The sequence below is a fragment of the Alnus glutinosa genome, chromosome 11, assembly GCF_958979055.1.
Source record: "Alnus glutinosa chromosome 11, dhAlnGlut1.1, whole genome shotgun sequence".
Classification (NCBI taxonomy): Eukaryota; Viridiplantae; Streptophyta; class Magnoliopsida; order Fagales; family Betulaceae; genus Alnus; species Alnus glutinosa.
This window is the reverse complement of record NC_084896.1, coordinates 11,271,072-11,292,867: the sequence shown is the minus strand read 5'-3', so window position 1 is coordinate 11,292,867 and position 21,796 is coordinate 11,271,072. Positions and strand designations below refer to the sequence as shown.

The window sequence follows — 21,796 nt, the reverse complement described above, 5'->3', positions numbered from 1 at the left end:
AGAGGTTTTTTCATACATTCAAAATGAGGAGAGTCGTCATAGCACCATGCTTCATCCTAGTTCACAGACCCAATCTGCTCTCGTGGATGCATCTCACCGCACCTCGAGGTGATTTTCGAGTTCGAGATAGTGTCAGAATAGCAAATACAACCTCAGATGACAAAGACAAATTATTCTGTGACCACTGTAATAGGTCACGGCATACTAGGGAAACTTGCTGGAGACTTCAGGGTTGTCCTCCAATCCGAGGTCGTGGAGGTCACACAGGTGGACGAACCAAGCCTCGGGCCAATCATACTTCCAAAGTTTAGATGGTTGTTCCCACACCTGATACTCATCCTTCTGCCATTGATATGGGGGGCCTGAGTAAAGACGAGGCCCCCCATATCCGTTTCGGGCTTCCCTCGGGTTCTTGCGTAGCAATGTTCCAATAGGCATGGCTTCTTTCTGATCATAGAAGAATATGAGGGTAGAAGAAGGAGAGGTTCTATCTTAGCGCCTAAAGGGATATTTGGCGAAGGATGGAAGAGTTTCGGGGAGGAGCTTCGTTTAGCTTTCAATAGTCTTTATGCTGGTAGTACAATCTACTCGAAGCATTTTCATGGTAAGGAAGTTTCACAACCCGAACCTAAATTCAAGTTGAGGAGGAGTTTTGCTGAAGTTCTGAGATCCTCTATATCGAGGATTGAAGAGCCCTTTGGTCCTTCCAATTCCACTATTGCTAGGGTCCCGAGGTGGGCTTGCTGTTCCTGCGCGTGCCGGGGCTATGTCGACATATACTAATAAGGAGATAGATATCCAGGCCCGTGCGAAGACTTTGGAGAAGGGCCGTCGTGTTCAGGCGTTTTCAATGGAAAAGTCGTCTTTGACGAAAATTGATGTGTCAAAGACTGATACGATGGTGAAGGCTTCTCCGGCAAAGGATAATCCTCTAAAGACAGCTCCGGTGTCTCTTCCTTTTGTGTCCGGAAAAGCTTCTGCTTCAAGCCTATGGGATAGGGTGGCTAGCTCAAGCTCCCCTATGTTACCCTCTGCTTCAAGCAAAACAAGCTCCCCTATGTTACCCTCTGCTTCACGCAAGGTACATTTCGGTGATAGCCTCGATCTTCGCAGCATTAGGAAGACGTTGGAGAAGTTACATGTGGAAATTGGGTATTGTCTAAAAGGTTTGCACCTGCTGGAAGATGATTTGCTGGGTAGTGGACCTAAGCTTCACGGTCCATGCCCTTTATCCAAGACCCAGCCTAATTCATCGGGCTCAAAACTTCCCCTGCCCAAATCCTCTAAGCCTTCAAGCCCCTTTTTGGCCCGAGATCCTTCAAAGTCAGTCCATCTCTCAAAAGGTAAAGCCCCTTTGTTTTTTCTCATTAAGAGGCCCAAACTGTTGGTTAAGGCTAAGGTGGGTTTGGTCCTTCGTCCCATTCCAACTCCCCATTTCTCGATGGACGCCGGTGCTTCTACCTCCGCTGTGCAGTTGGCGCCGATAGGTCTGGGTTCTGGCAATTCGACGTCTGCGTCTAGACTTGGTTTTTCTGGTCGGATTTATCATCGTTGGAAAGTTCGAAAATCTACGGCTGTTTGGAAAGTCAAGGAGGGACAGGCCAAACCGAAGGCGGGTTCGACTCTGAGTGGGGGGAAGGCTGGGCTTATTTCGATGGTTGGGGATGAGGCCTCCTTTCCGGCTTTTGAGAATGTGTTGTGCGGTGGGGAGGAGAATCGGAAGCCTTGCAGTTAGCCATAAGACAGCCAAAGGAGTTGGCAGTCGCATCTCCAGGGTCGGAATCAGATTGCTCTCATCAATCTGGGTTCGGCTCAGATGAAGCTAGAAAGACTACCAGTTTAGAGAAGAAGGGTTCTGTCGTTGAAGAAGGACCTACACTGGTTTTGTCGGAAGCTGTTGGAGGTTTGTTGCTGGCTCCTCAGGTTTCCAGTTCGCAGGAGTATGTTGTTTTGGGGAATTTCAAGTTTGGTACAGAACTAGTGGATCAGAGGCAAGAAGAAGGCACTCTCGAGCTGGTGATTTGGAAAGCCGCCTATGGGAAGATACAGGGGACAAAATGGAGGTTGGGGGGTCTTCTTTAAATGACTTGGTGGCTGAGGAGGGAGCTCATCTTGATTGTTCTTTGAATTTGCAACACCATTTTTCTGAAGGCCTCTTGCTACAAGATAAAGACAGGGATGTCCAGGGGGAGTTAGAGAGATGTGAGCCGATGGTAACCACACCATTGGCTATGGAAGATGGAGAGGGGCAGAGGGTGTCACCTAGATGGGTAGTGGAAAGAATCAAGAGATTTTATCCAATTATAGGGCTATCTTATGGTGGTTTGGAGGACAAATTGTTGGCTGTGCTTGAGGAGATTGAAGCTGCCAGAGACCGCTCTTTGGCAACACCTAAGACTAATTATTTGTCTTCACAAGGGGCGAAAGGGCAGAGGGAATTAAATAGGTTGGCTTGGTCTATTAACTATGAGAAGAAAGGGGCTCATTCTGTTGAAGGCCGACATAAGGGTAGGGTTTCATCTCGTCTCTATGAAGCCTAAAATACTTGTGTGGAACGTTAGAGGGCTTAATGCGATTGAGAAAAGATTGGAGATTAGAGGGCTTCTAAAGGAGGAGAATGTGTATATTGTATGTTTGGTGGAGACAAAGATGGCAGTTATCTCTAGGGAGGTGGTGCGAAGTTTATGGGGTTGCTATCATGTTGATTGGTGCTATTTGGGGGCCAATGGAGCATCGGGTGGGATTTTGTTAATGTGGGATAGAAGGGTGGTGGAGAAAGTGGAGGAATGCGTAGGTAGGTACATCGTTGCTTGTTCTTTGCGCAACACCGGAGATAATGTAGTTTGGGCTTTTGGGGGGGTTTATGCCCCGAATGATGACAAGGATAGGAATGATTTGTGGATTGAATTAGCTGGATTGATGAGTTTGTGGGAGTTGCCTTGGTGTATTGGGGGAGACTTTAATGTGGTCCGCTTTCCAAGTGAGAGGTCTAGTGGTGTCGGCTATTCCGTAGCTATGGAAGAGTTTAAGACTTCATTTTCATGCAAAATTTGGTGGATCTACCTCTTGAAGGTGGCCAGTTCACTTGGTCAAATAATCAGGAAGATCAAATATGGTCTAGAATTGATTGATTCTTAGTTTCTCCGGAGTGGGAAGAAAGATTTCCTGAAGTGATTCAGAAGAGATTGCCAAGACTTCTATCCGATCATTTTCCTTTGTCGTTGGATTGTGGGGCACCAAGAGGAGGTAACAAGTACTTTAAGTTTGAGAACATGTGGCTGAAACATGAGGGTTTTGTTGAGCAGTTTAAGAATTGGTGGCTGTCTTATGAATTTTCTGGTTTACCTAGTTATATTTTGGCTAATAAATTGAAGGCCTTGAAGAAAGATTTGAAGAAATTGAATGTAGAAGTGTTTGGTGATATGGGGAAGAAAAAGAAAGAATTATTGGAGGGTATTCGAGAGCTGGATGTTATTGAAGAATGTCGTAGCTTAGAGGAGGACGAAAGGGTTCGTAAGATTGATATGTCGAGAGAGATGGAGAAAACTCTTCTTTTTGAGGAATTGAACTGGAGACAGAAATCTAGATCTTTGTGGCTGAAGGAAGGGGACAAGAATACAAAACTTTTTCACAGTGTGGCAAACTCACATCGTAAATTCAATCAAGTGAACTCTTTGAAGATCAATGGTGAAATTTCCAAGAACCCTGCGGAGATTCAGGAGCACATAGTCCAGTTTTACAACAATCTGTACCTTGAGAATTGTTCTTGGCGACCAAGGGTGGATGGTCTTTCTTTCATATCCATTGATGAGGATGAAAGTATTTGGTTAGAAAGAGATTTTGAGGAGAAAGAGGTGTGGGATGTGATCAGGGAGTAGAACGGAGATAAGGCACTGGGTCCAGACGGCTTCACTATGGCATTTTTTCAAAAGTGTTGGGATATTTTAAAATATGATATTATGGCTATTTTTACAGAATTTCATTCTCGAGGTAAGTTTGAAAAGAGCTTTAATGCTACTTTTGTTTCTTTGATTCCAAAGAAGACTGGTGCCATGGATGTGAAAGATTTTCGCCTTATTAGTTTGATTGGAGGGATTTACAAGATTATATCCAAGGTCCTTGCGAACAGATTTAAATCTGTTTTGGGCAAGATTATCTCCAACACACAGAATGCGTTTGTTGGCGGTAGACAAATCTTGGATTCTGTGCTTATTGTTAATGAATGTGTGGATAGTCATATTCAATCTGGGGACCTAGGACTCCTGTGTAAGCTAGATTTGGAGAATGCATATGATCATGTGAATCGGGACTTCTTGCTTTATTTGTTGCAGCGATGTGGTTTGGGGGAAAAATGGAGGGATTGGATATGTTTTTGTATTTCTACGGTGAGATTTTCTATTCTTGTAAATGGAACCCCGTCGGGATGTTTTAGTAGCTCTCGTGGTTTGCGACAAGGAGATCCTCTTTCTCCTTTGTTGTTTGTGGTGGTTATGGAGGCTTTGAGTCGGATGCTGACTGCTACATTGGATCATGGTAATTTGACAGAGTTTTTAGTGGGTTTCAGGGATTCCGAGGCCTTAGTCATGAATCACCTACTATTTGCTGATGACACATTGATCTTTTGTGGTGCTCAAGAAGAACAAATTCGACATCTGAGATGTATTTTCTTATGCTTTGAGGCAGCTTCTAGTTTGAGAATTAACTTAGGAAAATCAGAAATTGTTCCTATTGGTGAAGTAGAGGATGTCGAAGGGTTGGCTAATCTTCTTGGATGTCGGGTTGCATCTTTGCCTATGACTTATTTGGGTTTGCCTTTGGGTGCCTCTTACAAATCCACTTCTATTTGGAATGGTGTTATTGAGAAAATGGAAAGGAGGTTGGTGGGATGGAAGCGAATGTATTTGTCGAAGGGTGCCCAGTTGACTCTTATTAATAGTACGCTCTCCAATAGTCCTACGTATTACTTATCATTGTTTCCTATTCCAATGAGGGTGGCTAATCGTCTTGATAAAATTCAAAAGGATTTTCTTTGGGTTGGCACTGGGGACGAGGCCAAATTTCATCTAGTGAATTGGAACAAGATTTGTACTCCTTTGCATGCAGGTGGGTTGGGAGTTCACAATTTCATCCAGTTCAACTGAGCACTCCTGGGTAAGTGGTTGTGGAGATATGGTAGGGAGAGAGAGGCTTTATGGCGATTGGTGATTGATATCAAATTTGAGAGTCTAAAGGGTGGGTGGTGCTCGAAAGAGGTGTCGGGTTCTTTTGGAGTGGGTGTTTGGAAACATATTAGGAGGGGGTGGGAGAAGTTTCGCAATTTTGTTCGTTTTGAAGTGGGGAATGGACCACATATTAGTTTTTGGCATGATTGGTGGTGTGGGGATAGATCCTTGAAGCAATGCTTTCCAGCTCTTTTTAGTATAGTGAGGAACAAAGATGCAATGGTGGTGGATAATTTGGTTGTTCATAATGGTGTTATTCAGTGGATTGTTCTTTTTAAGCGACAAATCCAGGATTGGGAGATGGATATGGTCCTTTCTTTCTTCGATCGACTGTACTCCATTTCGGCTCGACATGGAGAGGATGACAGGTTAGTGTGGAATCCCTCTAAAAAAGGTTTATTTGAGGTGAGATCCTTCTATGAAGAGCTTATTAGGAAAGATGGCCCATCTTTTCCATCTTTTCCCTGGAAGAATATATGGCATGTTAAGGCTCCAACAAGGGTGGCTTTCTTCGTATGGTCAGCAGCATTGAGCAAAATATTGACGCATGATAACTTGTGTAAGAGGAATGTTATAGTGATTGAGTGGTGTTTTTTGTGTAAGATGAGTGGGGAGGATATTGATCATTTGTTGCTTCACTGCAAAATCGCTCAGGATCTTTGGAGCTACATTCTTATTTTATTTGGGGTAAAGTGGGTTATGCCACGAATGGTGTTGGGAGTTGTTGAATAGTTGGGGGGTTGCGATTGGGTGTGGTCGTGCTAAAGAAGCTTGGCGGTTAGTTCCTCTGTGCTTATTGTGGTGTATTAGAGGGAGTAGAATGCGCGGCTCTTTGAAGATGTAGAGACATCTATGGTGGGGCTACGGAAGCGGTTGCTCAATACGTTATATATTTGGATAGCGTCCCATCATAGCTTGAATGTTTTACTTATGTAGATTTTTTAAAATTATTCTCTGTTCGTCCCTTTTAGGGATTCTCTTGTATACTTCCCGTGTATAAGGGTTGCGCCCCTCTGCGCTTTTTTCATAAATTGCAATTACTTATCAAAAAAAAAAAAAAAAGACGAGGTAGAAGCACTTTGTCGACTTATGTCTCGATTGGACACACCTACTACTATTTCCTCTTCCTCCGCTCTCACAAGTAATAAAAATGATGCACCTTTTGTTATTGCTCATATTGATTTGTGGGGCCCCTCACGAGTGGTCTCTTTATCTGATTATCGGTGGTTTCTCTTCTATTGATGATTTTTCTCGAACCACATGGGTCTACTTGTTAAAGGACAAAAGTGATGTGTTTTTTGTGTTTCAGATGTTTCACAACATTGTTCAAACTTAGTTTAATACCAAGATTAAAATTGTTCGTTCTATGAATGGAGGTGAATATGTCTGGTGATCTCGGGACGTATTTTCGAGAGTAAGGCATTATTCACCAAACTGCCCGTGTCAAGACTTCGCAGCAGAATGGTGTTGCTGAACGGAAAAATCGGCATCTTTTAGAGGTAACTCGTTCTTTAATGATTGACACGCATGTTCCCAAATTTTATTGGAGGGACGCCTACTAACTGCTACTTATCTCATCAATAGGATGTCTTCTCGGGTATTAGATTTCAAAACAACCCTTGTGGTGTTGACCCCACATTTCTCTAAATCAAAAGGTGTCTCTCTGAAAGTTTTTGGTTGTGTTTGCTTTGTCCATGTTCATGGTCCTACTCGAGGTAAGTTAGATCCCTTCAATGTGTCTTTGTGGGCTATTCTTCTACTCAGAAGGTGTACAAATGTTAGCAACCCCCATTGAGAAAAAAACACTGTCTCAATTGTTGTCACTTTCTTTGAAACACAATCATACTTCTCTTCATCCCAAACTCCTCTTCAGGGGGAGAGTAAGATTGAAGAGGATTTTTGACTCCGTTACCTATCCTCCTATGCCGAAGCAAGAGCAACAACAGCTTACTAATGACTCTCCTATTGCACCTACTGATAAGCCATTTGCGCCACTTGTGGAAGAGTTGAAAATTTACTCATGAGGCTAGAAAAATAAGACCATTCCTGATGTTACATGCCAAACATCTGATCCTGACTCAGGTAATACCACTTCTACTTCTGATATGAATTCTGTAATACTTGTTGTCAATGATACGAGTCTGCCCATTGCACAACGAAAAGGAGTTAAGTCATGTACACTCCATCTCATTTTTGATATTGTTTCTTATCAACATCATTCTTCATCATATCGTTCCTTTGTGTCCAAATTGTCTTCTGTGTCTGTCCCTAGAAATCTACAGGAGATGCTTAGTGATCCAAAGTGGAGGACAGCGATGCAAGAAGAGATGAAAGCTCTTCACAAAAACCAGACTTGGGATCTAGTTAAATTACCTAATGAAAATAAGGTTGTTGGATGCAAGTGGGTGTTCACTATCAACAATAAGGCTGATGGTTCTGTGGAACGATACAAGGCCAGACTTGTTGCAAAAGGCTTTACCCAGACCTATGTGACTGATTATGAGGAGACATTTTCTCTAATAGCAAAGATGAACTCAATTAGGGTTCTACTTTCTATAGCTGTGAACTTGGATTGGCCTCTACATCAATTTGATGTAAAAAATGCATTTCTTCATGGAGACCTCGAAGAAGAAGTATACATGAAAATTCCCCATGGATTGGAAGATTCATCCTCAGAGGGGAAAAGTGTGCAAACTAAAGAAGGCTTTGTATGGCCTAGAACAATCTCCAAGATCATGGTTCGAGGGGTTTTCCCGGGCTATGTAGAGATTTGGCTACAAGCAGAGTCAGGCTAGTCATACACTCAAGGAAAGGTAACAACTTTAATTGTGTATGTTGATGATATTGTGTTAACAGGAAATGATGATGGGGAGATATAGAACTTAAAAAATCATCTTGCTAATGAGTTTGAAATAAAGAACTTGGGGAGTCTGAAGTACTTTCTCGGCATTGAGGTTGCAAGGTCAAAGCATGGTATATTTATCTCCCAACAAAAATACATACTTGATCTTCTCAAGGAAACATAAATGCTCATGTGTAAAGCCACTAACAATCCACTAGAGGTAAATATTAAACTGGGAGAAGATAGCGAGAGCCCTTTGGTGGATAAGGGCATATATCAACGATTGGTTGGACGGTTGATTTATTTATCTCATACCCGTCCAGACATTGCATATGTTAGTGTGGTGAGTCAATTTATGTATTCTCCGCGAGAGCCTCATATGGAAGCAGTTTACCGAATTCTCCGCTACTTATAATCCTCACCGGGAAGGGGTTTTTGTTTTCTCAACATAGTCATTTAAAAATAGAAGCCTATACAGATGCAGATTGGGCTGGCTCGATTATGGATTGACGGTTCACGTCAGGTTATTGCACATTTGTGGGAGGTAAGTTGGTTACATGGCAAAGCAAGATACAGTCTTTGATTGCCGGATCCAGTGCAGAGGCAAAATTAAGAGCTATGGCTCATGGAGTGGGAAAGACATTATGGTTGAAAATATTCTTGAAAGAGCTTGGGTTTGACTCCAAGGACTGAATGCGATTGTATTGTGACAATAAAGCGGCAATTAGTATTGCTCATAATCTAGTCCAGCATGATCGAACCAAGCATGTTGAAATTGATCGACACTTTATTAAAGAAAAACTTCGAGAAGGTGTCATCTGCACACCATATGTGAAGATAGGAGAACAACTGGCGGATATTTTGACATAGGGAGTGTCTAGTAGTGTTCTTCATTCAGCCTTATCCAAGTTGGGCATGCGAGACATCTATGCCTCAACTTGAGGGGGAGTATTGAAGATGGAAACTACTGACATACGATGTTTATTCTCCTTAAGTTATTCAGATTGTAATATTGTCTTTATTTCTTTCCATATTAGTCTATAAGTTTATTCTATTTAAACCTATGTAATCGTATGAAACAAGAAGCAAGTAATAAGAATTTCCTTCTCTCTTTATTTTCTACTCAGTCATGGTAATATGAGGAATCTTTTGTTTTTTATTGATAAGTGGTAATATGAGGAATCTTTTCCATTAGCTTGATCTTTTTCCCCCTTTTTCTCATTGCCATTTCTTTTAAAGGTATTGTTGTTTGTCACAAAATGAATTTTAATTTCTCAGATATCACATTTTTTTTTAGTTTTTCATTCTGTTTATTTACAAGTAATACGAGCTTTTGATATTTATTATCTGAAAAACGTGTCCAAGCTTCTACTGTTTTTGGCCTAGAGTGCATGAAGGACGGAGATCATACCAGATTCGAGAATTCCCCCAGTTTGGCGAGGAGAGAATCTTATGCATTGCTTCCAGCAGTAAGCGGCCTGTTCTCAAATGGGAGAATAACATGGCATGGCCTGGAAAACTTACTCTAACTGATAGAGCAATCTATTTTGAGGTACAGTGTTTCATGTAACATTACCTCATTGAACAGGTATTTTATGGAAAAACTGGTGTCCTCCATATGAAGTCTATTAAGTCATTGGTGGAATGAATAATATAATGCTATAAATATTACTCTCCTCACAGGATTTTTCTATTGCATTAGTCTTGTCATGCAAGTAGGCAGGCATAGAGCCATATATACCTGATGACTTTTTTCTTTGAAAAATTATGTAAAGACTACTCAGCAGTTTGCTTCATTATAGGATCTAAAAAGTTGATGTTTTAAGAGATGCCTGACTGAATTAATAATCCTGTAAATGATCCAGTACATTCCGATGCGTGGTTACCTACTTGCTGGTGGAAGCAGCTTAATGTCAATTAGAAAGTTCTCTAGTTTTTGGCCCAAAAGTAGATATCTTGGCCTATGAGTTTTTGTTAAATGTTATTCTAAAGCCTAGACTGTTTCTTTGAGAACCAATCCAAGTAATCAACCACTTATTTTGTTGTGCTTGTTGAATCTCATTATACGTGTATGATTTATGCATATTTGTTCGTCTTTGTGTGTGTGTGAGTGCAAAATCCATTATGCTGTTTCCGCAGGAGCTTGAGTTACAAGCTGGAGAGGGCCAATCAGCAAATATTCCCATTATCTCTAACACCCTCTCTCACATGTTGGCCCAATAATTACAGAACAAATCCAACAAAGACAAAGAGATTCAACTAGCGCAACAAAATAAAACCTGAACCAAACAGGCTTAACCAGGCCCCAACTGATGCGAGCAGCCCAAGTCGGATAATGAAAAAATATGCAAATAGGCCAAGCACATGGAGTCCAAGAACAAACAAACTGGGGGTTGATGCCATGTTTAAAGTAACCAACCTCGTCTCTATTGGATCTGCTCTGGTTGTTTTTGGCTAGCACCTGAGAGTCCAAGAACGCACAAACCCTGCTTGTACCATGTTGGAAATCATCAATTCCAAAAGCTCAAGCTTTTGGGTTGGATGCTTTAGACTTTCAAGTGACCATTTGTTGATGTTGTTGTTGTTGTTGTTGTTGTTGTTTTTTTTTTTTTTTTTTTTTTTTTTTTTTTTTTTTTCTGTTTAAATTGTCAAAACGTTTTTGATGTAGAAGGCACAAATATGCCATGGCGATGTTGTCCTAATACGAAGAGTATTACATTTTCCTTATTTCATGTTTACTTCCTCAATTCAAATTATATCTTATTTAGTACTTTCAAAACTCTCTCTCTCTCTCTCTCTCTCATCAAAATTTCTCTCTCTCTCTCTCTCTCTGCCATAGTGACGGCGCGTGAGAGCGCGTTACGTTCGTGGCTGCAGTGATCCGCTTATCAGAGGCCCGGTTGCTGTTCGTGGATAGAGTGTTGAGCATCAAGTGTTAGTGGGTCGCGCTAGTTGCTCGCGTAGGGGTGTCTGGCGGTGGGGTTCGTTACTGTGTGGCTACATTTCGTCAAAAATGTGATCGTTCTCTGGGTCGGACGTTTGGGTTCTGGGTATTTTATGAGATGGAGTTAAGGTTTATCGTGGAGTCGAAGACTTTTGTCTTCTCGGTTCTGGAAGGGGCGTCGATGCTGAGGGTGGGGGAGAAGAGAAAAAGCTTCTCCGGCGAAATCTTCATTAGTTCTCCTTGCTCTGAGTGGTTGGCTTCAACTTTGGAGCTTCTTGTGGATTTTCCGAAAGATCAAGATTTCATCAAATCTTTCAGGGAAGATTCGAGAGTCTTGATTGCTCGAAGAGGGTGTAACCAAGCCGGCCGTTTCTTAGAGGCAGCTTCTTTCGGGATGGGTGGCCGGAAAGGTTTTATTCTGATCCCTGAGGGACGTGGAGGGTGGGGTTGGATCAAATTCTCCGAAGAGCTGAGGAAGATCGCTGTTTCCGTTTCTGCTTCAATGGGCGGGGGGGATGGGTTCTTGCAGGAGTCGGTGGAGATTAAGGGGAAGAAATTAGAGGTTTGGCCAGGTTTGGTTCCTGTCACGAAGGGGCCCTCCTTTGTGGAGGTGTTGAAGACAGGTTCGGCCGCTGGCATGAAGAAGGCGCCTTTCGTGGGGGGTCGTTTGTCTGGGAGAATGGTTACGCCAGTGTGTGAGCTTGACCTTCTTCCGACGGTGAGGGTGATAGTTGCAGATCGGAGGTCGGCGTTGGACTGTTCTACCTTGGAGTCTCCTTCGTTAGATCTGTTGGCTAAGGACCAGCCTCACCGTTCGATGGGTAAGACCTTGTTTCCACATGCGAGTTTGAAATTTCAAAGTTGCGCACGTGGAGTAAGCGGGTCATAGGTTTCAACTTGGATTTGGGCCGGGCTGTAAAGAAGATTCTGGGCCGGCTTGCAAGAATCGGACGGAGTCGAAAGGGATTGCGTTTGGGTCGCTTCCTGAGTAAACCTAATTCCTTACGGACATCGAGCTCTTGCCGGAGACGACGCTGGTGACTTCCTCTGGGCCTTGCGATCTCATTCCGTCGAAGTCTCCCGTTGAGATTCCCTTGTGCGAAGATAGAACTGGGGGTGGGTTGTCTCTGGTTAAGTCGGTTCCTTTGTTCGTCTTCCCTCCTCTACCGACTGTGAAGACGCAGTCGCCGGCGACTTTGCCTCCGGCGTCGACTGGGCTTCTGCGTGGGACATAACTCTCCAACCCTTCTGTTCCTTCACATTCAGGGGATTCTGCGTTGGGGAAGAAGGTTCTTTCCTTCCCTTCCCCCTTGATGCCTAGTCGACCATTTCAGCAATACTTCAGGAGGGCTAGGGAGCTCAGGGCAGGGTGTTCAGTGGTCTGGAATGATGGGCTTCTTGCTGACTCTTTGGAAGCCTCAAAGCTGTCCGCAGAACCTGTCCTTCTTAAGGTTACGGGTGGAGAGGCTTGTGCGAAAAAGAAGACAGAATTTCCAGCAAAAAAGGGTCTGTTTAGGAAGGGTTTTCTTAATCTTCCCCCGAGTGTTCCTGTCCCTCCCGTTGTGCTGCGGGAGGTCAAGAAGGTCGGGGTGGTACGACCTTCCTCTCCTTCGAGTGGCTGCTTCTCCCCTTGCTCCATTGAAAGAACTGGATTCTTCGGTTTTGATCACAACGGAGAGATTGTGGATTGGGAGAAGGAGGAAGATGACTTTCGGGATGGATCGCCATTGGATTGGGCATTGGAAGGGGCTTTTGGGGAGGAGGCCTTGGCAATTAGGGAAGCCATGGAAGAAGATTTTCAGCGGAAGAAGATGATGGCGCGCCAAAAGTCTAAAGGGAAAAGAGAGCTACTAAATTTGCATAGCTCAATCGATTATGGTGATGCTAAAGTTCCTTCTAGGAGTAGGAAAGGCAAGGCACACATGATGTAGGTTTGTGTGCTTTGGTGGGTGGGTAGTAGGTTTTTTTGTTCTTAGTTGGTTTTTTAGTCTGGGGTTTTTCTTCGTTTTCGAGGGGTTCGGGTTTTGTTGGTTCTATTGGGTTTTAGCGGGTTAGCTTTGGTTGTTTCTATGTATACTTCCTGTGTACTTAGGGGCGCCTTACGCTTTCTTTAATAAAGTATTCTTACCTATAAAGTATTCTTAATAAAGTATTCTTTCCAGCTCATTTCTGCTTCACATATATCAAAATGATATGTTCAAGTCCCTAAGGTAATTGTTCAGTTAAGCAAAATAAATTTTGTACCTGATCAAAATCAGTAATTTTGGCTGTGATTATATATTTTCACACGATGTATGTGGTTCCAGTGTTGTGTTCTCTTCATTCAGAATGCATGTTTGGTTGGAGCAATCTTTATCTGAAATCATTGATCTTCTCAAAACTGTGTTGCAGGCAATTGGCTTATTAGGTCAGAGAGATGCCATAAGACTGGATCTTACTAGACATGGACTACGTGTGGAGAAAGCAAAGGTTGGACCTTTGGGATCTGTTCTTTTTGACTCTGCTGTCTCCATCTACTCTAGCACTGAGTGAGTAAGCCACTCCAAGTTCTCTAAAGAGTAACTTTTGTGTCTATGAAATGCTGTCATATATAAGTCATGTAATACCTTGCACGTGGAACAGATGGCTGCTCTACATAAGCAGTGGCGGTTTTGTAAAAGAATTTGCTCTGTCTTGGTTTTATTGTTGGTGTTCAAAATAAGTGCTTTTGTGGATGCACATTTTTTTTTCCTTTTTTATATCCTTTCTGCTTGACCTTTTAGTGTTATATATATATATATATATATATATATATGATTATAATAGCATGTTACGTAAAATAGTCAAGTCACTTCTTGAATCACAAATGTTGTTTGTTGTAAAGAACGTTACTTTTGTTTCGCTAATTCCAAAGAAAGCCGGAGCAATGGAAATCAAGGATTTTCGACCCATAAGTTTAATAGGTGGAATGTACAAAATCATTTCAAAGGTTCTGGCAAACAGGTTGAAGTGTTGGGGAAAATTGTTTCTCATTCTCAGATTGCATTTATCAAGGTGAGACAAATCCTAGACTCTACATTGGTAGCTAATGAATGTTTGGATAGCCGGCATCAATCTGGAACACCAGGTATTATTTGTAAATTGGATTTGGAGAAGGCTTATGATCATGTACTTGGGAGTTTTTGCTTTATTTATTGGAGAGATGTGGTTTTGGAGAGAGATGGTGAGGTTGGATCCCTCTTGTATTTCAACTGTATGTTTCTCTATCATTACCGATGGGTCGCCTTTAGGGTTTTTTAGCAGTTCACGAGGTCTACGTCAAGGGGATCCTTTGTCTCTACTACTGTTTGTGTTGGTGATGGAGGCCTTAAGTCGGATGTTATCTGCAACAGTGGAAAATGGGCGACTCTCTGGATTCTCAGTGGGATCGAGATATCAGGAGGCTATGGTTGTGTCTCATTTATTATTTGCAGATGATACCTTGATCTTTTGTGACCCTAATGTTGAACATTTTCGAGATCTGAGATGTTTGCTGCTATGTTTTGAAGTGGTTTGAGGCTGAAAATCAACTTGTCTAAATCCGAGATTGTTCCTGTAGGTGAGGTAAGGGATGTGGAGGATATACTGTGCCTCTTTTATATATATATATAATGGATTGTGAGGGTTAGGATATACTGTGCCTCTTTTTTATGAACCTCTCCTAAATTTTAATGGTATCAGAGCATAAGAGTTAACAAAGAGTCTATTAGAGTATTGTATAGGCAAAATGGGCATATTAGAGTGGAAGGCTTCACTGATACAAATTGGGTAGGTTCTTCAGATGGAAAATTTATTGCAAGGGATAGTATGTTCTTAGGGAGTAATCTAGTCACATGGAAGAGTAAGAAACAAACAGTGGTAACACAATCTAGTGCAAAAGCTAAGTATAGAGCAATAGCTCATACTGCGAGTGAACTAACATTGTTACAATATTTTCCTCTAGAAATAGGTCTTTCGGCTCCTACTTCTATTCCATTGTTTTGTGATAATTGAGTTACTCTACATATTGCCTCTAATCCTGTGTTTCAAGAAAGGACTATGCATATTGAGGTTGACTGCCACTCATTTGAGATAAGATACTTAGTGGAGATATATCTGTGTCATTTGTGACGTCTAGAGACCAACTTGCTGATGTAAAGTCTTTGTGTTGTAATCAGTTAGAGTTTATTTGTTCGAAGTTGGGCTTATGTGATATATATACTCCCACATGAGGGGGAAGTGTTAGAAAAGGCCAACAAGGAAAGAGACATATGTCCCTGTCTTGAATGATGTATTTGTTTTCTGTATAGTAATGGATTGTGAGGGCTAGGATATACTGAATCTCTTTTGTGAATCCCTCCTATTCTTTACAAGAATTGTCTTAGAACTTGAGTAACCAAAGGTGGAAACAAAACTGAATCAAATCTAATTCTAAATGATAATGATGGGGTTGTGGGTGCTCCTTAGAGCCTGTGGTTGCCTTCGGGGGGGGGGGGGGGGGGGGGGGGGGGTGGGGGGTTGTGGAAGACCATCAGGAAAGGGTGGGAGAAATTCTTAGGCGTTTCTAGATTTGAGGTGGGGGATGGGGCTAGGACCAAATTTTGGCATGATATGTGGTGTGGGGATACAACTTTTAAGGAAGCTTTTCCTGTTTTATTTGGAATTGCTCGTGCGAAGGATGCTTTTGTTGCGGATAATTTGGATCTCTTAGATGGTACTAATCAGTGGAGCGTGAGCTTTTCTAGAGAAGCGCATGACTGAGAAGTGGATGTCTTTGCTTCTTTTTTCTAGGTGTTGCACTCAGTCAATGTAAGAAGAGGTAGTGAAGATAGGCTGTGGTGGGTCTCCTCAAAAAAAGACTTGTTCAAGGTCGGGTCTTTCTTCAGCTCTCTGGCTTGCTCTGTGGGGAGTCACTTTCCTTGAAAGAGTGTGTGGCGGACTCAGGCTCCTACGCAACCAGCTTATTTTGCGTGGTCGGCGGCTCTAGGTAAATCCTTACAATGGATAACCTCAGGAAGAGGTATGTTATTTTGGTGGATAGATGTTGCATGTGCAAGCGAAACGGGGAATCGGTAGATCATCTGCTTCTTCATTGCAATGTGGCTTACACTCTGTGGAGTGCTTCCTTTACTCATTTTGGATTGTCTTGGGTTATGCGTAGGAGAATCATTGACTTGTTTGCTTGTTGGTGGACGTCTGGAAGGCCGAGGAGTGTTGTGATTTGGAAGATGGTGCCGACATGCCTTCTTTGGTGTGTTTGGAAGGAAAGAAATAATAGGTGTTTCGAGGATTTAGAGAGGTCCTTGGATGATTTTTTTTTTTTTTTTTTTTTTTTCCATACTTTGTATCTTTGGACGGTGGCTTTTGTGTCTCCTTTGTCGCTTAGTTTTAGCAATTTTCTTGTTCTTTTTTCACTTTCTAGTTAAGTGTTTTCTCTTGTGTACTTTCAGTGTAGCGCCTTATGCTTTTAATAAGACCGGTTTATTACTTATCAAAAAAAATAATAATCATCTTAATGTTAAATAGTTGACAATGTATACACATAACATGATTTGTTGTATCTCACTTGTCATAAAACATTACTTCTCAACATATTCTTCTGTGTATAGAAAAAATATGACACGGAGCATTGTTATAATGTGAGTGAAATACATCAAATCATTGCTGGTGTATATCTTCTCAATTTTCTGGATTAGGATTATAATGATATTACTATATTAGGTGAAAATTCACAATAAGCATAAAAGTATAAATGAACACAGCGTCAAAAGTCCAAAGGAAAGAGAGAGCTCCTGAACCTGCATAGCTCCATCAATTATGGCGATGATTTTATTCCTGCCAGGCGTAGGAAAGGCAAGGCCCACGTGAAGTAGGCTTTGGCGGGTTGTGGGTTGTTTTTCCGGTGCTTTTTGGTATTGCTTTGTAGTTCGGTTTCGGCTGACTTGGGTTTTTGGGGTGTCTATTGTGGTTTAGGTCGTCTTCAATAGGCTTGGTCTATGGGTGTCTCTGGGTTTTGTTGTAATGGGTTTTTTTTTTTTTGGTGGGGGGGGGGCGTTTTAGGGTTTTGTGGGTGTTGTTAGGGTGTTTTGTCTTTTGGGCTTGTTCTTGGGCTTTCGCTTTCTAGTTAGGTGTCTCCTGATGTATACTTCTAGTGTACGTAGGGGCGCCTTACGCTTTTAATAAAACTAATCTTACTTATCAAAAAAAAATAAATGAACACAGATTTGGTGACAATTTGGAAACCTTTTGAAGAACACTTCAAAAGTAAAACCACTTTGTGGGCCAGCCAATCCCAAAGAAATATATTATAGAAGACTTGTGATATGGATTGTTCTTTCTTACAAAACCTTTGTAATTCTGAATTCCCAATTTGTTACCTAGCAAATGACATGTTTATCTCCAATTGCAGTAGCTCCAAAACCTTTGGCCTTTTTCTACACGGATCACCTTCATGAACGAACCTCCTCCGCTCTAACCTAGAGCTTTGGCGGCTATAGGCTTTCTACAGTTTGAATGGCAATGATGAAACAAGGAGAAGTTTTGAATCTGTTTAGGCTTAAGAACAATGGTAAGCGTCTCTCATAAGAATGAAACAACGCCTCTCTAGTTGTATAGAAGTCGTGGTTATGAGACTTATATAGAATGGGAGAAAACATGACTTTTTAAGCTAAGTCGATTAGGGTTTTCATGATTTGCCGCATTCTTCTTCGAATGAGAATAAGTGTCGTTCGAACAAAATCTAGGGTTTCACAGTTTGCGTGTGCAGTGATCGAACGGGCTTTAAACACCAGTTCGATCGAGGCATTGTGTGGCTCTTTTTTTTTAGCGCCTTTCGAATAGCTTGCGAACAAGGCTCTTTGGAAGTCCTTTTAATCCTCTGTTCAATCGGGACTGCAATCAAGTCATTCTGAAACATGTTGTGCATTCTCATTTGAACAAGAATGGTTTTGTTCAGAAGAGATCTTCAACTTCTTAGTCCCAGATTTTTAGAATTCTATTGACAGCCGGTTTTGACCTAATAAAAATTGAAATTTGAAAATTTTGATGAAATACAAAGTTGAAGCCCTATGAATCAGCTTTCCAACACCACCAAGCTTGCTTTTATATGATGTTAGAATCAAAAGATATGACCCTTTTACTCCAACTCAATCCTAGACCTAAAACTTACAATAAAATATGTTTTGACACTGAATTTGCTCACACTAAAAATATGTTTTCAAAATCAATTTACCTGAATCATTTAGTTTTTTGAAAGCCATAAATAGTTAGAGGACAATTAAAGGTCAAAGCCAGAATTTATGAATCGCTTATTTCTGCACATGGAATTCAAGCAAATCCGTTGATCTCCTTTTAAGTACCCATCCTATTGTGTGTAAAACTTCCAGTTAGCTGCCCCTCTGGCCAAAATATTTTCTTGATCTGTTTTCATTTCAAGGAAATAATATATCTTCTCTTTGATCATGGGTTCTTTCCTACTTCCCAGCATATCATTGTGCCACGACTACAGATAAAATGTGTTATTTTTTTGTTGACAGCTTAACTTGATCATTCATAAGGTTTCAGAACCTCAGAAACTTTTGGTCAGTTCAGAGGAGGAAGAAGGATAGATTAAACTGTTCAACAACTTTGAAAGCCCTATCTATCAGTACATTGAAAATTACCTTGGCTCCTAGACACCCTGTGCCATTGAGGTGGGGCTTTAGCTCATATGGGCACTTTGTTCTATATTATCCATCTAGTTGACCACCGCTGCAAAATTCGATTGCATAGCCAACTCTGAAAGATAATGTGACATCAAGAAACAATGTTGGATAGCTTCAATAATGATAGAACTTGTGAAGAGTTTATTTTGAATCCTCATTTATTTGATGGGTAATATAGGAAAGTAGGACAAGGAATACTGTGGGTATGTCAGGGAGATTCGATGAATCATGTCTGGTGCATCTCATCTCAAACTTCTACATTAGGGTAGTGGTAAGAAAATTAGGATTATCAATATTTTGATTTGTTTAGACATGCCAGCATTTTTCTCTTACGGCTTTTAGGGTTTGATTATTATATAAACATTTCTAGGTTTGTAATAATTTTTCTTACATAAGCATTGTCTTCAATCTACATTATTCTCTTATAAAATGTCTCATCTGCGTACAATAGTATATACTTATATTGCTGCTATGCAGGTCAAAATCATGGGTCCTGGAATTTGTTGACTTGGGAGGTGACATGAGGCGAGATGTATGGCTTGCATTTATAAGTGAAGTTATTGCTTTACACAAGTTCATACATGAGTATGGACCAAAGGATGGTGATGAATCATTGTTTCATGTATATGGTGCTCATAGAGGGAAGGAAAGAGCTACTACCAGTGCCATTAACAGTATAGCCAGACTTCAAGCCCTTCAATTTATGAGGAAGTTATTCGATGATCCCAGCAAACTTATTCAGTTGTCATATTTAGAGTATGCACCTTATTGTCCTGTTGTTTGCCAAACTCTAGCTGTAAAATATTGGGGTGGACCTCTAGTTACAAAATCTATAGAGGCAGGCAATCAACCGATTCAAGGAGCAAGACCTTCTGATGAGGTATTTAGTAATCATGTATTTGACATAGATGGAAGTGTTTACTTGCGGAAGTGGATGAGATCTTCAACATGGGCTTCTAGTGCTTCAACTACTTTCTGGAAGAACTCTTCAATAAGGCAAGGGGTGGTATTAAGTAAAAATCTAGTTGTGGCTGATCTGACTCTTGTAGAAAGGGCAGCAGAAACATGCAGACAAAAATACCGCTTGGTAGAGAAAACTCAAGCCACAATAGATGCTGCAATGCTTAAAGGAGTAACCAGTAACATTGATCTTTTCAAGGTTGGGCACTTGACTTGTTTTTTATTTATTCTTTTACTGCTGTGGTTTCTTGTTTAATTCTGCTTTTCCTACAAGTAGTTTTTCATTCATGCGAGTAGGACAGAAATTTCACTACAACCAAAATGGCCATCTCTTTAACTACAATATCATAACTTGCATCATTCAGTCTGACATTTCCTCTTTTAGATTGACAAAATTTCATTGAAGTCAAAAGTCTAGAATTCGTGTTGTATGAGTCGATGGTCTGGTTTGAGACTTCTTCTGGTATGAAGTTTCTGTTCACCTTTCTAACAACTGCATATCAACCCTTATTCCTGCGACCAAACTTTTAACCAAAAATTGATCTTGCATTGTTTGCAGTGACCAAATTTGAGCCTGTAATTTATATGTAAAACTTTATATCTTAGATGTCAGTTTTGAATTCTTCTTTTGATATTGTTTGTCTTAAAAGATATTACATCATCTTTGTATATGTATGATTTGGAGTTCATACATTTGTTTGATTGTAGGAGGATTTATGGAATCAGCTGCTAAAGATTAATTCCAAAGTTAAAGATATCATACAAAGTGTTTTTAAATGTCCACTATTGCAACAATCATGTCAAAGTGCATATCTGTGTTACTGTTGCTTAACTTACTGATTAAAGTTTAGTTGTCTCCTTTTGGGGGTGTGTATTGTCTCCTATCATATAGCTCGGTACATTGTTTTTGGCAGCGCCAACGCACGATAAATACTCTAGTATTCTGAGGTGGACAAATATGTAACTAGCTATCATATTTGACTGGTCCCATGGACTTAATAACACAATTTTCTGGCTCAGTGGTTAATAAAACTCATGCTGTATAATTGTATGTGATTTCCTTGATCCCATTGCAAAACCAGAATCCAACAAGATAAGTTTTAATACACACACACACAAACATTAAGGAAACAGAACGAGTTGAAGGTCTAAATTAATTTTATCCTTGGAACTTAATTGGGTAAGGTTCCTATACAAGTGGATATGAAGGAATTATAACATACTTCTTTATTGAATAGGTTATCTATTTCAGTTGTTTAGATAGTATTTTGGAATTTGACCACATGGCATAATTCAATGTTTGGTGTTGCAGCAAATTCTAATATGTTCATATTGCACAGTTGTTATTTGATATTACTTCCAGTTGTTTTATCCCTGCATTTGACTCATAGCATCATAATTAGATGAACACTATTGCAATCTGCTGCTGTGCAGGAACTTCTGCTTCCTCTAACAATAACTGCGAAGAACTTTGAAAAACTTAGGCGCTGGGAGGAGCCGTATTTGACTGTTTCTTTTCTTGCGTTTGCGTATACAATAATTTTCAGGTAGATCCATTCCTTGTAAGAATTATTTTGAGACTAATCCTTATTACTTTCAGTAGACAATTTGCTGGGAAGCAAATCCAAATTAAGAATCTATATAGTTATTCTGTATATGGCTATGGGCTCGTCGGGCCCCTTTACCTTTATGTATAAATAGGCTATAAAACTAGCAAAGGTGGGTTGCTCAAATAACACTTCAAATCATGAAAAGCACTCTCACATTTTTCATTCCAGGCAAACGCCTTCCGTAGGGTTTTGAAAAACGGGAGACACCTACCCATTGATCAGGATAGGAAATTGTTGAGTGTTGCTATCCTACCGGTGAGTTGTTGTATCTCTTTGATATTTTGAGGCAGCTGCATCTTCACAAAGGCCTTGATCTTCTTTGGGTTCATCTCTATCCTATTTGCTCTTGGAACATTGCGTTTACTAACCTTTGATATGTGGCTCCAACATTCTTTAGTTCGAAGGCATCACAGGATATCAGTAAAGCCCTTCAGTCTATACTAAATGAAGTCTTCTCCTGGTCTGTCCCATACATCTGTATCTGGTTGTATCATGAAAAAGCATCCATAAAACTAAGC

General features: G+C 40.8%; 1 protein-coding gene across 6 annotated transcripts in view; it reads left to right on the top strand.

Moving 5' to 3' along the window:
• Window positions 1–21,796, top strand: part of LOC133882031 (uncharacterized) — a 69,190-nt gene that overhangs the window by 33,960 nt on the left and 13,434 nt on the right. For 5 of the 6 annotated variants that reach the window (XM_062321117.1, XM_062321116.1, XM_062321123.1 and 2 more), the window contains 4 exons: window positions 9,430–9,616; window positions 13,400–13,536; window positions 19,186–19,867; window positions 21,103–21,215. In XM_062321117.1, coding sequence (XP_062177101.1) covers window positions 9,430–9,616; window positions 13,400–13,536; window positions 19,186–19,867; window positions 21,103–21,215 — 1,119 coding nt within the window. The remainder of the gene's footprint in view (window positions 1–9,429; window positions 9,617–13,399; window positions 13,537–19,185; window positions 19,868–21,102; window positions 21,216–21,796) is intronic. The other variant, XM_062321120.1, reaches the window with a different exon arrangement.